General features: G+C 40.0%; 1 protein-coding gene across 2 annotated transcripts in view; it reads right to left on the bottom strand.

The window, feature by feature from the left end:
- Window positions 1–13,895: 13,895 nt before the first annotated feature.
- SSTR2 (somatostatin receptor 2) overlaps window positions 13,896–16,767 on the bottom strand; it is a 5,373-nt gene continuing 2,501 nt past the window's right edge. Inside the window, exon 2 of one of the 2 annotated variants that reach the window (XM_069076520.1) lies at window positions 13,896–15,527. In XM_069076520.1, the coding sequence (XP_068932621.1) occupies window positions 14,342–15,451 (1,110 nt within the window). In that variant the 5' untranslated portion in view covers window positions 15,452–15,527 and the 3' untranslated portion in view covers window positions 13,896–14,341. Of the gene's footprint in view, window positions 15,555–16,767 lie in introns of both variants that reach the window. The other variant, XM_069076519.1, reaches the window with a different exon arrangement.

A 16,767-nucleotide genomic window follows, 5' to 3' on the forward strand; every position in this document is an offset into this window, starting at 1 on the left:
TTGTAAAAGCCCAGAGGTGTTTATAGTGGAGGTGACATTAGGATAGTGATGGATAGATAGCTTAGCAGTGAAATTCAGACTTTAAGAAAAGGCAGCTTCAAGCCAGGGCCATACTAACAGATATGCTTTGGGGTTTGTTCTTTTCTAGTCAATCTAAGCCAATCTAACAAACATATGTTAAGTGCTTATACACCAGGACTATGTGCATAGGCACTGGAGATAAAAAGGTTTAAATGAAATATAGTTTCTTTTCAAAGAGTTTACATTCTTCTGGGAATCATATGAGAGAAATGATTATTTCTTTCATATATTAATAACTAATTATTGAATTAGGACCAAGGTTTTTCCTTGTCTGTTTCCTCATCCAGAAATCAACCAATGTAGGAAATCTTGGACAAAGACTTGCCCAGCAAAGAAATTCAAAGTTTAGGCAAATGGGTAGATTCCTTCTCATTGGGTTTACTCAGACAGGTTTGGGAAAATGTGGATTCTCCCTTTTGTCAGAAAGGTGATAGAGAAATTGATGTCTCTTTGGTCAAGATTTCTGTCCTCAATGCCACACTCTCATTGAAATAAGCTCACCTCTCACTATGATATTCATTCTCTCATTACTTGTTTGTTTTTTTGGAGGAAGGCAAGGCAATTAGGGTTAAGTGACTTGCCCAAGGTCACACAGCTAGTGTGTCAAGTGTCTGAGGCTGGATTTGAACTCAGGTCCTCTTGACTCCAGGGCTGATGCTCTATTCACTGTACCACCTAGCTAGCCTCTCTCATTACTTATTAACCAATCAAAGTTGATTTCCACCCTCACATGCATCCCCTTTTCCAAGGGCATATAAACTGTGAGCCCAACCGCCATGAGTTGTCTTTGGTCCAAGAGAGATGACCAAATGACCATTCCTTTTATTAATAAAATACTAGCATTATAAATAAATGATTAATTATTCAGAAACTATGTCTCTTGAACTTTTTAAGCATCACAAATAATAATGATGACAGCTAGCATTTATACAGCACTTTAAGGTTTGCAAAGCACTTTACTCACATTATATCATTTGATTCTCATAATGACCCAATGTGGTTATCTCCTTTTTACGGCTGAGGAAACTGAGGATGAAAGATGCTAAATTATTTGCCCAGGGTTACACAACCAAGTAAATGTCTGAGGCTGGATTTGAACTGAGGTCTTCTTTACTTCAAGGTCAGCATTCTATGGATTGTACCATGAAGCTGCCAATTGAAACAGATAAATATGTATGTGATAAGTTACTGTGGGAGAGAGTACTAACAAGTAAAGCAAACAGGCAAGACTTCTGTGAGGAAGGGGAGATATGAGCTAAACCTTGAAGGAAACTTTTATTATTCAGTCATTTCAGTCATGTCTGACTCTTCATGACCCCATTTGTGGTTTTCTTGGCAAAGATACTGGACTGGTTTGCCATTTCCTTCTCCAGCTCTTGGGTTAATGGGCCTCATCCTTAGTGAACTTCACCTGGTCTGGTAGGTTTTGACACAGGAAAAAGGCATTCTCAGAGAACCCCAATTTCTCTCTCTACAATCAGTTTACTTCTTACACTAACCATCCTAGGTTTCACAAGTTATGTATGTATCACCAAGGCAATATTCGAAGCACCAATGGCAACAATGAATATAATAGTGTAGTTCTGAATCTCAAAATATTACAGACTCTCCAATAGAAGACAGAAGCAAAACATTTATTCAAAAAACCAAAATCCCAACACTACAAAATAGAATTCATCATATCAACAATCTATACACAATAACACTGCAAAAAACATCATCCCAAAGCCTTCCCATAAAAACTCACAAGCTTAGCTGTCTCCTTGCTTGTGCCCTCTCTCTCCCATACTAACTGCTCTGTCTTCCAGCTTCCTCTGGGCTCTGCTCCACCCTTCCTGCTCTAGCCGTTCAGCAAACTCCTCCCACCACAAGCACCACAAGCCTATTAAGGGGCTTGATTTCTGTGGAAACAAAATTCAATCATCCCTTACGTGAGGAATTGATGAAGGAAGTTAGGGATTCCCAAAGGCCTGGGTGTTCTTAGAACATTGATTAGAGAAGTGACTTTTTTTAACATGGGCATTTCCTAGGATAAAGACTGAAAATCACTTTCTGCTCTTATTTCCTTCTATTAGAATGATATTACAAATAGTATCCATTGCCTTGGCAACAAAATAGGAGAAACTTGCGACTCTCCAGAGATTAGTATCTATTCTTAACTGTAGCTGAAATGCTGGTTTCCAATGCCAGTTTTAAATTCACAGGCAACCATTAGTTTGGGTGTTTGCAATGTTAAGAACTGTTTTCCCTTGCCCACCCTCTCTCTCGTTTAAGTATGGATAATCATGACATGATCAGGAAAGACAGGATGGAGGGGAATAAGATAGCCAACTTATACACAGACCAAACAGTCCACCCTCAATCTCCCAGCTGGTTTGCCTCTGGAAAGCTGATTCCTAGTTAAATTTTATGAAAGTTCACGATGGGGATGGCTAGGTGGCTCAGTGAATAGAGCACCGGCCCTGGATCAGGAGGACCTGGGTTTGGATCTGGCCTCAGACACTTAACACAAAAACTAGCCATGTGACCCTGGGCAAGTCACTTAATCCCAATTGCCCTCCAAAAAGCAAAAAAAAAAAATTAAAAAAAAGAAAGTTCATGATGATTTCCAATTTTCTGAGAAGGATACTGTGAAAATTTCAAAACAAAAATACATTTCAATTCACTTAGGTCTTTAAAGTAGATGCTATGGAATATTTTAGAAGACAGATTGAGAACATTCTGAAATCATGTAACACGAACCTTGATTTTTAGAACTGAAAGAAAACTTAGTCAAACCTTCTCATTTTACAGATGAGGAAACTGAGGCCTGGAAGGATAAAGTGTCTTCCCAAAGGTTGGCAGAACCTAGAGCTAGAATCCAGAGCTCCCACCTCCCTGTCAGGTGTTCTCTTTACTGCATACTGTGTCACTCTCAAAAGGCTGGGAATTACTATTCTAAGGGAATTTTCATGAAGTAGAATCACTGGCTTGTTGAACCTAGTCTAGAAGTCTTAGGTTTGCTGTGACCATAAGAATTGTATTGTTTTGAATAGACAGTGTCTGCTGCTTCTAGTAGCTTTTTAATTCAGAAGAGATTTGCAATTTTTGTGCCTAGTACAATAGAAAGTAACCTAGCAGGCAATGGGATGATGGCCAATGTCCATTATCAATTGGACATTTATCCCTCCCCTCTAACTGCATAGGGGAGTGGGGGAGAGGGAGCAGGGATGGCCTGGACTTGACTGGGAGTTTACCTGGATGCTAGGCGAGCCAGGATCTGCCAGGGTGGGAGGAGGAAGCTTAGCTTTCAGCTTTAATCAATTCTTCTTGTCAATTAGGTGTTAAAGTGTTTTCCTAGGGCAAAGCCTTGATTGACCTGCCTTGGTTATGCTTGAAATTCAGCCTAGTTCAAACTCCAGAAGTTTTTTTGGAGTTGAATCACTGATGGTAGAGGCAACAGGGGAAAGCTCCTAGCTTGCTTGTCTGGTACAATCACTTTCCTGAGGGCACACTAGACTTTGTCTTTACACAACCGGACAAAAAACATTCAGTTTAACTTGGAGTCAGGGTTGGAGTTTCCTTTGCTGTGCAGACAGACCCTTAGCTTGGGTTACTTGCACTGTTGCCATGGATACAACTTCTCCTGTCTTTGATCTAAAGGCCCCAGGAAAGAGAGAGACAGAGACAGAGAGAAAGAGAGACAGAGCCAAAGAGCCAGAGAGAGAGAAAGAGAGACACAGAGAGACAGACAGAGAGACAGAGACAGAGAGACAGAGAGGTGACTGGCTTTAAGTTCCCAATCTCTTACATGAAGAAAATACAGAACAAAAAAATAAGACAGCTGTAGTCTGCTACCCCCAGAAAACCTAAAGTAGTAAAACATGCCCCACCTATGGAAGAATTTGGAGAATTAAAGAGACAGTTTAGTCTGCAAAGAAACATTTAAAGGGAATTAAAACATATTAAAACTCCATCAGTCTTAGTCCATTCTTCCTTGAAGCTCAAGGTAATCCCTGTTTGTGGTGGCAACTGGGTTGGATCAAACTTTAATTAAAATCTGCAGAGAGGCCCCTGCAGACCATGTTTCTGTTACATCAAAGGAAGAAGAAATTACAGTGCTATCTTTGCCCTTCACTCTTGATTACCTTTTCCACAGAGAGAGAGAGAGAGAGACAGACAGAGAGAGAGAGAGACAGAGAGAGACAGAGAGAGAGAGAGAGAGAGAGAGAGAGAGAGAGAGAGAGAGAGAGAGAGATTAGACAAATCTCCGTGGGAAGGGAGGGAGTGGTGGAGAAATGGCTTCTCTTATGGTCAGTATAATCCTAGGAAATTCCTGTTTGTATTTTTATACACATATGTGAGGGAGAAAGCTGTAATTAGCCTTTAGGGTCAACCAACTATTACATCACAGCTTCCAAAAGAGAATACAACCTCAGTCTTAGACAATGAGAGGAAAAAAGAAAAGAATTTTTAGTTAAAATTCTACCTCTGGCGAGAACCACTCCCCTTTCCATTATATTCTATAAAAATAAAGTCCCAATTTCTAGGGAGCTTTGATGTGAGAGTATCCTCTATCAAAACAGATTATGTTTTGCCCATATCTAAGTGCTAGGAAGTTTCTTTTGACACATAGAGAGCAAGAGACTTAGCTGTGGTCACATAACAAAAAAAAGTCAGAGACCAGATCTGAACCCATGTTTTCCTAATTCTAAGCCTAGTGTCCCATCCCACTAAAAAATGCTGTCTCTTCTACTATGTTAGCAGTCAAGAAACTGGGTTGCTCTCCTTCCTATGCAAAGATCACCCTATTAATAAAACATGTTTGAGTTGGTTTTCCAATTGTGGGGATTGTTTGTGCTCAGACCTCCATACTCTCATTATCTCATTTTGATTATGTGCTTGTTGGCTAGGGCTAGGTGATCCATCCATGTATTTGGCACAATTATATTCTGTGTGATGCTAATTGACCCCTGTTGGGTCCCATCCGAGGAGAAAAAAATGACAATTAGATTCCACCTATGATCTCTCAACTTTATTATAGCACTAACTATGTTAATAGCCCTTGAATGAATTCTTTGAAGAGTTTCAGTAATGTAGGCATGGATGCCTGTGTTGGGGGCAAGGAAGTGGAGGAGAGAAGAGAGGAGATGTCTCCCAGTCTCCTAATGCCAGAAAGGATTATATATATTCAAATCTCCTTATTTTTACAGAGGAAGAAAAAGATAAGGCCTAAAGAGGTGAAATAAATGGCACAAAGTCACACAATTTGTGTTAGAGCTGGGATTTTTCAGATTTATTCACTTAGTCCTACGCACTTTCTACTTTCTCTATATAGCTGTGAAACCGTTAGGAAATGAAAACTTTTTTTCCCCCTTTTTTCTTTCTCTGCAAACTGCTCTATAGTTTGCTGTCATGCTTCAGGCTCTTATAAGACTGTTGCTTGTGTATCCTAGGATGTGAGTTTCAGTCTGTGATATGTTTTAGAAATATAGCAAGAAATTTTGGGAACTATGTTTAAAAATGACTTATGGGGAGAAATTTCAACAAAGCAATTGATATTGGTTCACTGATGTCCTATCTCCAACAGAATGCCTGTGAAGTAGAGAAAGAATCCTGGGGAGACCTTAGAGATCATCTACCCTCTTATTTTACAGACAAGGAAACTGAATGAGGTAAAGCAACTTGCCCCATGTCACATAGGTCTTCTGACATTTGTTGAGTTTGGCAAAAGCAGCTTTAGTAAATGATCACAGGTTCCTTCCTTACATTTCCCCTTCAGTGTTCCTCCCCTTGGCCTTTCATCAGCACCTTTTCTGAGCAGGTTTAGGGTTTGAATGTCAATATCTGACAGATACCAGCTGACTACCCTGTGATTGTATTTAGGCTTGGCCTTCTCTTTGTCCTTCCTTATACCTCTAACTCTACTACAAAATGGCTACCATCCTCTGCTTAATGGATAACTGGAACCATCCTGGGTTGGAAGAATGAGACAGGATGCCATTCTGACTTCTTTTCAGGAGGATGTGGTACCCTTCCATTTTGAAATGAAATGCTATATAGAGTATTCCCACTTTGGTTCTCTCTCTCCTTACACTTAAAGCCGGTGACACTTGGAAATTTAATAGGCCATGAATAAGTGACTGCTGAATTAAACTGAAGGAGTGAGCTGCCTTCCACACATGATCATTCATTGGCTTCTATGCAGAGGGGATTCTGGTCTCCTTTCATGTCCTAAGCCAAATAAGGAATTTTTTAAAAACCTATAACAATCATACTCTAAAAGGCAGAATATTAAAATGAAATTAACTTCTGGGCAATGCCAGACCTACTTGATTAAAAAAATTTTTTAATAAAAAATAACCTTTATCATATCTCCCCCCCTTCTCCCAATTCCCCAGTCACCCAAAGTCCAGCAGATGAAATATTACTTTTCTTTTTTTTAAATGTGTTAAATTTTAAAATAGTCTTTACTACATTACCCCCCCTCACACTCCCAACTCTTCCAGCCCCCTAAAGTTCATTAGATGCAGTTATCAGCTCTCTCCCATTGGAAACATTCTCCAACAGAAGAGAGATTGCCTCTGAAGCCCAGTGATGAAGATGCAATATTTCATTTTAATGCTATTATCCTCATTTTTAATCCTAGGGCTATCAATAATGTTTTTTATACTACTGTCATTAAGCTTTGGTTAATATTTACCTCTGCTTCTTAAGCATAACCCAGATACATAACATGTGAGATAACCTAGTTTTTTTTTCCCTTGGATATCTGCCAGCTTTCAGTCACTGACAGATTTAGGGGAAGAGTGAAGAGGGGAGAAGGGAAGTCTATGTTCCTTGAAATGTTCCGGACACCTCATTAAACCGCAGAAAGAGCAATAGAGACTATTCTTTTAAAAATAACCAAAAAAGAATGAATATAAGCTCCTTGAGGGCAGGGTCTGTTTTAATTTTTTGCCATTGTACCGGTAAGTGTCTGAAACATAGTGGGCTCTTAATAAGTAGCTGTTGAATTGAACGTGTATGGTCTACTTTCTGGTTGAAAAAGCCTTCAAGGCACAGCTTACAGGAGTTTGACCTCAGCTTCCCTTTAGTAGCAGTGAAACCTCTGTCTAACCTCTGGCCTAGGTTTATTCCCAAAATTGGCTTTCTGTTTGTGATCCTTAATAATTTAGTGCTCTGATGAAAAATGAGGATAAACCAAGTGGCCAGTTATATGCCAAGACATAGGTATCAAGTCTTTCACGAAAATTACTTGTATTCTGTTCCTGTTTCACACTGATTTTTTTTCTTTTGCTGTAACCTAAGAGAATCTCACAGAAGGATAATAAAACCAAGAAAAAATTTAATTTTGCCATTATGATTAAAGCACACAGAAGGAATTCATACCTCCTGGAGTCTCAAAACTATTTCCTGGGAGTAGAAACAGGCCCTCCGAGCAGCTCCAGCTCCCACCACCTCTAATGCATGTAAAAGGAGACTCTGAACAAACTTTGGAGCTACAGAACCCACAAAATGACACAGAGAAGCTAACCTTCCACTGAGGACAGCCCAGCAAGCTGGCAGGAATCGGCTAGTGCAGTGCTCTGGGAGCCGACCCCAGCCCTGCAGCTTTAGCCCCAGGGCAGGCCTGACCAACCACTGGCTGGAGAGACTCCAGATCACCAGCAGCTGTGGTGGTCTAGAATTATCAAAACATAGATGCTAAGGACAAAGTGAGAGGTCAGTGGAGTGTGGACTTTGGGATCCAATAGTTGGGAGTGCGTCAGCCTCTTCTCCCAGAGAAAGAAGCCAGTGAGGTCTGTGGCACAGACACCACCACTTGGCAGCTTCAGCTCCTAGCCTGCAGACTGTAGGAGGACCAAGCACCAGTCTGAGGGGAAATCTCTCTTGCTTTAACCTGCTTGGATCTGGATTTCAGTCTAGGGTGGAGGTTCTGGGGTGTGTGACCACCTTGCCAGAGCGTGTGGAGCCTTCAGAGAGGATACCCATCTAATACCTTTGGCAGTTGAGAAAACCCCAGCATTAGGAACAAAGCTCCCCTGTCTGGTGGCAGAGTCCTTCTGTGGCAACAAGCCCAGGGGTCAAGTGACTGAGTGGTGACATGACCAGGAAAGGAAGCAAAGCAAACAGATAGACTCCAACATTAGACTCCTATTTTGGGGACAAAAAGGATCAAAGCATGGAACAGGAGGAAGACAGTGAAGTCAGAATTTCTGCACCAAAAGCTTCCAAGAAAAATACGAGCTGATATCAGGCCACAGAGGACCTTAAGAAGCAGATAAGAGAAGTGGAGGAAAAATTGGGAAGAGAAATGAGAACAATGTAAGAAAATTATGAAACGAGAGTCAACAGCCTGACTGAGGAAAATAACACCTTAAAAAATAGACTAACCCAAATGGCAAAAGAGGCTCAAAAAGGCAATGAGGAGAAGAATGCCTTAAAAAGCCGAATTTGCCAGCCAGATGGAAAAAGAATCTCAAAAGCTCACTGAGGATAATCATTCCTTTGGAATTAGATTGGAGCAAATGGAAGCTAGTGACTTTATGAGAAATTAAGATGCTGTTAAACAGATCCAAACAAATGAAAGAATAGAAGACAATGTGAAATATCTCATGGGAAAAACCACTGACCTGGAAAATAGATCCAGGAGAGATAATTTTAAAATTATTGGACTACCTGAAAGCCATGATCAAAGAAAGAACCTAGAAATCATCCTCCAAGAAATTCTCAAGGAAAACTGCCCTGAGGTTTTAGAAACAGGGCAAAATAGAGGTTGAAAGAATCCACTGATCACCTCCTGAAAAAGATCCCAAAAAGAAAACTCCTAGGAATATTATAGCCAGGTTCTGAAATTGCCAGATCAAGGAGAAAATATTACAAGCAGCCAGGAAGAAACAATTTGAATATTGTGGAAACACAATCAGGATAACTCGGAATCTGGCAGCTTCTACACTGAGGGACTGAAAGGCTTGGAATAAGGACCTGGGATTAAAACCAAGAGTCACCTACCCAGCAAAAGTGAGTATCATGTTTCAGGGGAAAATATGGTCATTCAGTGGAATAGAGGACTTTCTAGCATTCTTGATGAAAAAACCAGAGTTGAATAGAAAATTTGACATTCAGATACAAGAAACAAGAGAAGCATGAGAAGGTAAACAGGAAAAATAAATCATAAGGAACTTACCAAAGTTGAACTATTAACATTCCTACATGGAAAAACAATTATTGTAACTTATGAAACTTTTCTCAGTAGTTGAAGGGAATATATATATATATATATGTCTATATATATGAGGGTATATGGACATATGAAGACATATGTGAATGTGTGTTTATATGTTTACAGGTATACATAGATAGATTTAATAGGAAGGGATGATACTTAAAAGGTGAAATTAAGAGGTGAGAGAGGAATATAATGAGAGGAGATGGGGAGAGACAGAATGGGGTAAACTATCTCATAGAAGAGGCAAAGGAAAATGGTTACAATGGAGGGGAAGAATAGGAAGGCAAAAGAGAATGGATCAACCTTATTCTCATTGAATTTGGATTGGGGAGGGAATGACATACACACTAAATAGGGTATCTCACCCTACAGGAGAATAGGGGGAAAGGGGATGGGAGGGAAGATGATGGAAGGGAGGGTAGGCTGGGAGGGAGGGAAGTTGAAAGCACCCACTTTTGAAAAGGGACAGGATCAAAGTAGAGAATAGAACAAGTGGGTGTTTGGATAGGAGGGAGGGAAATATAGTCAGTCTTTTACAATATATCTACTATGGTAATGTTTTGCATTAGCTACACGTGTACAACCTATACTGAATTGCTTATCTTTCCAGTAAGAGTGGGTGACAACGGAGGAAGGGAATGAATCTGGAATTCAAAGTTTTTAAAATCAAATGTTTAAAATATATATATATATATATATACATATACATATATATTATTATTAATAGTATTTTACATGTAATTGGGAAATAAGATATACAGGCACTGGGGCATAGAGATCCACCATGCCCTACTGGAAAAGTCGAAGGGGGTATGGGAGAAGATATGGGAGAGAGCAGACTGGAGGAGGGGATTTCCTGTGGGACTGCTATTTTGGGGCAGTGGGTAGGGGAAAAACGGGGAGAAAATTTGTAACTCAAAATCTGGCGGAAATGAATGATGTAAAACAGAAGTTAATAAAGCATTTGAAAAAAAAAAAAAACCTATTTCCTGATGCCCAAAGCCTGGTTTAGGCTAAGGTTGTAATTGGATCAATCCTGCTTGGGATCCTCTGGACCTATTCCAAATTAACTTTGATTTTCTGTTCCTTCTTCACGTTCCTCCTCATAATATTAATAATTCATATTTATATAACACTTTTATAAAAGGACAAAGCACTATTTTTTAAAATTTTATTTTATTTTTTGGAGGGGGGAAGGTGGGGCAATCAGGGTTAAGTGACTTGCCCAAGGTCACACGGCTAGTAAGTGTTAAGTATCTGAGGCTGGATTTGAACTCAGGTCCTCCTGACTGAAGGGTCAGTGCTCTATTTACTGAGTCACCTAGTCACCCCCAAAGCAGTATTCTTGAAATAACCCTGTGAGGCAGATAACACTGGTGGTACAAAGGATTGAATACTGAACTTGTAAACAAGAAGACCTGAGTTCAAATTTGTCCTCAGATACTTACTGTCTGACTAGAAGGAAATTACTTAATCTCTGTCCACCTTAGTTTACTTATCTGTAAAATTGGGACAATAATAATAGTACCTACCTCCTAGGGTTGTTATAGGAATCAATGAGATAATATTTACAAAGTACTTTGCTAACTTTAAAGCACTATATAAACGTTAGCTATTATTATCCCCATTTTACAGATTAGGAAAATACAGCTCTAGAGAGATTAAGTAATTTGTCCATGGTTACTCAGCTTGAAAGCATCCCAAGTATCTTAAGTGTCTTTATCTTCATTGCAGGGAATAGGACTGCTTCAGAAGTTATAGCTTCTCCAGAACTTCGTTGGATAGAGACTGTCTATTGGAACCTTTCTGGAGCCACTGATGCCTCCTTTCACCAACAAGGCTACCTTATTTAGTAACACACTATTGACTGAATGGAGATAAGTGGAGCTATTTCGGGACATGTAAGTAGACAGCAGTCTACTTCCTGGTCCACCTGCCAAAAAACTGCCAAAGTGCCTGTTAAAGTACCTGAGCTGGACAGGGCAACTAACCCCGAAGAAACAGCACGGATTCCATTCTGCTGGCATTATGGACAGCACTGCAATCCAGTGTGACTGTTCATCTTCTGTGCACATGCTCTAGTCTCCCAGATACATTCTTAGCATGTTTTGGTGACAATTCAAATTGATGATGTGAACTCTGTGGCAATTTCATCACTGACTCCTGTATTTGCTACCTTCTGGACTCCTGAATCACAGAATAGCACCCATCCAAGATAAGCTATAAAATCAGGCTACTTGTCCACATTCTATTTCATCAAAACTCAAATTTTTAATGTACTTAGGTGTAAATCATCTATAAATAAATCATCCATACATTTTTGTTTTTGAGACTAGGGTCTCTCTAGCTTGCCTAAGGAGGGGCCACTCATGGACGTGATCTCACTGCTAATTGGCATGGAAGCTTTCATGTGTTGTTTCTCACCTAGATTATTTCACTACTCCTTAGACAACCTAGTGGCCCCTATGTCCTGAAGGCTTGCCACGTAGTAGATGCCATATTTAGTGCAGAGATCAGATCAACTTTAGCCCTACTGCAGCTCAGAACTCCAGAGCTTAGGCGATCTACTAGTCTCAGTGTTATCACCATGCCTTGGCTCATCCACGTTTGTAGAAGAAACTTAATGTGTCCTGTGTAATCTAAACAATCACATAATTCTCTCCCCCCCCCATCACCTATATTTGGCTTTAGAATGTACTGTAGTTTTTAAGAGACAGTTATACTTTCCTAATTTTGTTGAGTCAAGATTAATATTTAAATTAGTTTGTATTTCCAATGCTGGATAGTGAAACAGCCAGGGAGCATACTGAGTCATAGTGGAAAGCCATTCCTGCATCAAAATTATGCCATAGATCATCCACAAAGCAGATTATTCACTTTGAAATGATAAAAGGATGGTAGTGCAATGTTTAGGAAGTTAGGGAATCAATTTGAAGGTGCCCATTGCTTAATTTTTGAGGTAGCTGTTGGCTCAGAAGATAGAGCACTAGGTCTGGAGTCAGAAAAACCTGAGTTCCAAATCCAACCTCAGACACTTCCTAGCTATTTGACACTGGGCAAGTCACTTAACCTCTGATTGCCTGACAAAAGGGCCCACTGGACAATGAAATGGCAAACCACTCCAGTATCTTTGCCCAAGAATACCCCATGGATATTTCTCTCCATGCGATCATGAAGAGTCCGACACGACCAAGCGACTGAACAATGTCTTTAAAATGAAAACCATGAGAAATACTCATCAGAGAGAAGTAACTCAGAGCCTAAGAGATAATCATAGAGAGTCTTTGAGGGTTCTTGCCTAATATACAATCAATGTGCTTCTATTTGGTAGGGTCCATATATACATAGAAGACACCTAAAAAAGCTTATTGAATAATTCCCAGAAATGATGATATATACCTAGAAGTATATTTCTTAACATCCAGGAAGACATTAATGTTCTATGAAATGTGCATTGTCTGTTCTCATTTATCTTTTGTAGAGGAGAAGGCCAGACATAATTTTAGGGGCACAAAGTGCCACTGATAATATCAAAGACTAGCATTTTTATAGGGTTGGTTAAACAGAGTCTGCTGGGAAAGGTGCTGGTGGAAGTGGTACATTGCCTTACATAAATACACATACAAAATAAATTCAGATCTGTTGACTGGTGTAGGTGGGGTACTATGGATGTAGTGCCGCTGAGCCATCAGTATGTATTAAAAGGATCATTTTCTTTTCTTAATGTGCTTCTAAAACTCCTTTTGAAGAGACCCTTGATTCCATTTCCATTTCTTTTCATTAAGAAATCACAACACTTCTCAGACAGCAGCTCCAAATCATGTTGACTATACTCTGGCTATCACTCCTACAGGAACCTCAGAAAGCATCCCTGTAATACCTGAAATTATGATAGATGAGATTCTACCATGTCTTGCCTGTAATGGGTCAGGTTCTTCATTTCCCAACCACCAGCTCCAAAACATGTTACTGTGTCCATAACCTTTCTTCTACCCCCACCCTTTGCAGCACCCCTATATGGGTAGTTTCCCCCTATTAGAATGTAAGATCTTTGAGGATAGGGACTGTTTTGCTTGTTTGTATTATTAACTCTCATGCTTACCGGAATGATTGACATATAGTACTTAATAGACAGTCTGTATTTATCTATCAATTTAACTACCATCTCTGGATGTTGTGACAATTTCATTGTTTCTAATGTGTATTTTCTTCATTTTTTATTAGTTTCCACTGTAGGGACAATAAAAGCGATATCCATAAGAATCATGATCCATTTTAAAATTTGCTTTATAATGTCCACCCCAACCCCACCCTCACTCCCAGTTCCCTAAATTAAAGCAACTTAAGATGGAGAAATACAGTAGTCTAGCAAAGATGGGTTTGTCTTGATAAACACAATAATCCACAACCACTACTGCTTCAGTTCTCTTGAAGAAATAAATAATCCATGAGTATGTCAGACAGAACATGTGAACATATGTTCTGATTCTTTAGAAGGTTTTTGCTTTTCCATTCCTCAGGCTTAAAAATTATTTGCCTAAACTCAACAAAATATTACTTATCTGTGTACATTTCTTCACTTGATATCCATCTATATTACATATGCTTGTCTATGGGGAGCATGTATACACAAACACAAGGAATTGAGGTGATAACTATTTAGGGAATAGTTACAAATATGAAGATAAATTTGTAGGATGCAAATATTCATATAATAACATGTGGTCACATAACATATTTGAAAGACAAACACAGATACAGATCTATTCTTGATGAGTCTCAGCATTCCTGGAAATTATTCCCAAGTATAATCCTTTTCTCTCCATCCATACTTTGAACAACCTTCCTGCATTTGAATTGTTCACTTTAAGTGGAAAGGTAACCAATTTAGTGTATTATTACCATGTACTCAGACAAGGAGTCAAACAATGTTCTCCCATTAGGACTCCCTCAGAACAACTGTCTTCTTTCCCCAGGACAAGGCTGTAGTAGGTGGGAGGGAAAGAATGTAGCCATTGGGTAGAAACATAGAAGTTTCTTAGAGAAGGTTCAGATGCTGGTCTGGAGGTCTCCATTGAGGAGAGTTCTTTGTGTCTCTGTGGTCTCATTGAGTCGGGACTTATCTTGCTTGCTGTCACTTCTCTCCCCGTCATCTGTGCCACTTGCCTTAACCAAACAGAGGACATTCTGGAAGCTCTTCTTGAAGTTGTCAGACAAGAAAGCATATAGAATGGGGTTGGCACAGCTATTGGCATAGGTAAGTACCACCACAAAGTCAAACATGCCCTTGAGGGCTGGGGTAGGCATGATGGCAACCGAGACTGAAGAAACATTAAATATGTAGAAGGGGAGCCAACAGAAGATAAAGACAGCTACCACTATTGACACCATGCGAGTGACCTTCTTCTCTGACTTTTTTCTCTTGGAAGAACCTACTCGGATTCCAGAGGACTTGACCTTGATAATGATAAACAGGTAGCAAAGGCAAATGATTGTGAGGGGCACTAGGAACCCCAAGATGAAGGTGTAGATGATGAACCCTGTGTACCATGCCCCAGATTCACCTGGCCAGTTGATGGTGCAGCTGCTTCTCCCACCTTGGTTGTTTCTGAGACCAGCATATATCATGATTGGCAAGATGACCAGCAGGGAAAGTCCCCATACAGCCACATTAATCATCTTGGCCATCTGGGGTCTCCTCCACTTGGCTGACTTAATGGGGTGGACCACAGCCAGGTAACGATCAATGCTCATGACAGTCAAGCAGAAGATGCTGGTGAACTGGTTGATGCCATCCACAGTCATAACTACCCGGCAGATAGCCTTGCCAAAAGGCCAGTGGACCAAGGCGACTTGCATAGCCAGGAAGGGCAGACCCAGCATGAAGAGTTCATCAGCAATGGCCAGGTTAAGGATGTAGATGTTGGTGATGGTCTTCATCTTGGCATAACGGAGGATGACATAAATGACCAGTGTGTTACCACACAACCCGATGATACAGACCAAAAAGTAGATGAAGGTGAGAATGGCATTGCTAGTCTGGTCATAGTAAGTCTCTGTTTTGTTTGAGTTGTTTGCAGATGCCATTGACCCATTAGGGTAAAGAAAAAGAGGTGACCATATTCCACTCCCATTGGATAGCTCAAACTCCACATCCATGGCTGCTTTGTAGCAACAGCCTGCCCCTAACCAGTTCAAAGAGCTTGAAGCAAACCAGTTTTCACCTTAGAGGATCCTGGAGGCAAAAGACAAATCGTAGCATCTAGAAAGGAAAAAGGAAAACTGACCTGTCAGCTGATGGCTATTTATTTCTGGTAATGGATAGACTGTTGGACCTGGAATCAGGAAGACCTAAGTTTAATCCAGCCTCAGACATTTATAACTGTGCAGCCTCAAGTAAGTCAATTAATCTCTGTTTGCTTCAGTTTCTTCATTTACAAAATGTGGATAATAATAGAACCTTACTTCCCTGGGTTGTTGTGAGGATCAAATGAGATCAATTTGTAAAGCACTTAACACAGTGCCTGGCACATAGTAGGCACCATATAAATGTTAGCTATTATTATTAAGTTCATGCCATGTGGCTGTACCACTATTCTAAGAAGTTATACAAGATACTTCAATATGAAAAAAAAATAACCCTTGAATATAAAGATAATATTCCTGAGCTCTCAGTGGTAGCAACTTATTTTGAATTGATAGTGAAGCTGGGGTTTTGTTTAGTCACCCATGCTTTCCCTTCCCATTTCATGTGCAACCAATTATACAATTATGGAAAAGTGTTTTTATTTGTGTGAGGCTAATAAGAACTAGGGCAACTAGGTGGTACAGTGGATAGAGTGCTGGGGCTTACAGTCAGACAAGACTCATCTTCCGGAGTTCAAATCTGGCCTCAGATACTTACTAGCTATGTGACCCTAGGCAAGTCACTTAAACCTGTTTGCCTCAGTTTCCTCATCTGTCAAATGAGCTGGAGAAGAAAATGGCAAACCACTACAGTATCTTGGCCAAATGGCATCACAAAGAATCAGAAAGAACTGAAAAATGACTGAACAATAACTTGTGAGAGGTAGGATCAGTCAAAGAGCAAAACTATTTGTGGGCTGACAAATTAGAGATTTGGAATTAAATCTTATTGGGATTAAATAACTTTCCATGTAGGTTGCTTTCCTGCCTAGAAGACAATGATAGCAGTACAGATAAATGAAATTTCACCTGAGTTTTAAGTAAAGGATATATTTATTAATACATAACTAGGAAAGCTTAGGTAGAGGAATAGGACTGGAAGGATACAGACAGAATCTAGCAACCACTGGACTTGGGTTCTCTTTCCCCTTTTGCCATCACTTTATTGTGTGATATCAGGAATGTTCCTTAACCTCTCTGTGCATGTGTCACCACTGCATTTTCATGAGTAGTAGCTTGGTTTCTCTCTCTCTCTCTCTCTCTCTCTCTCTCTCTCTCTCTCTCTCTCT

The sequence above is a fragment of the Petaurus breviceps genome, unplaced genomic scaffold (genome assembly GCF_028583685.1).
Source record: "Petaurus breviceps papuanus isolate PSGF00001 unplaced genomic scaffold, PetGlider_PUasm1.0 90925, whole genome shotgun sequence".
NCBI lineage: Eukaryota > Metazoa > Chordata > Mammalia > Diprotodontia > Petauridae > Petaurus > Petaurus breviceps.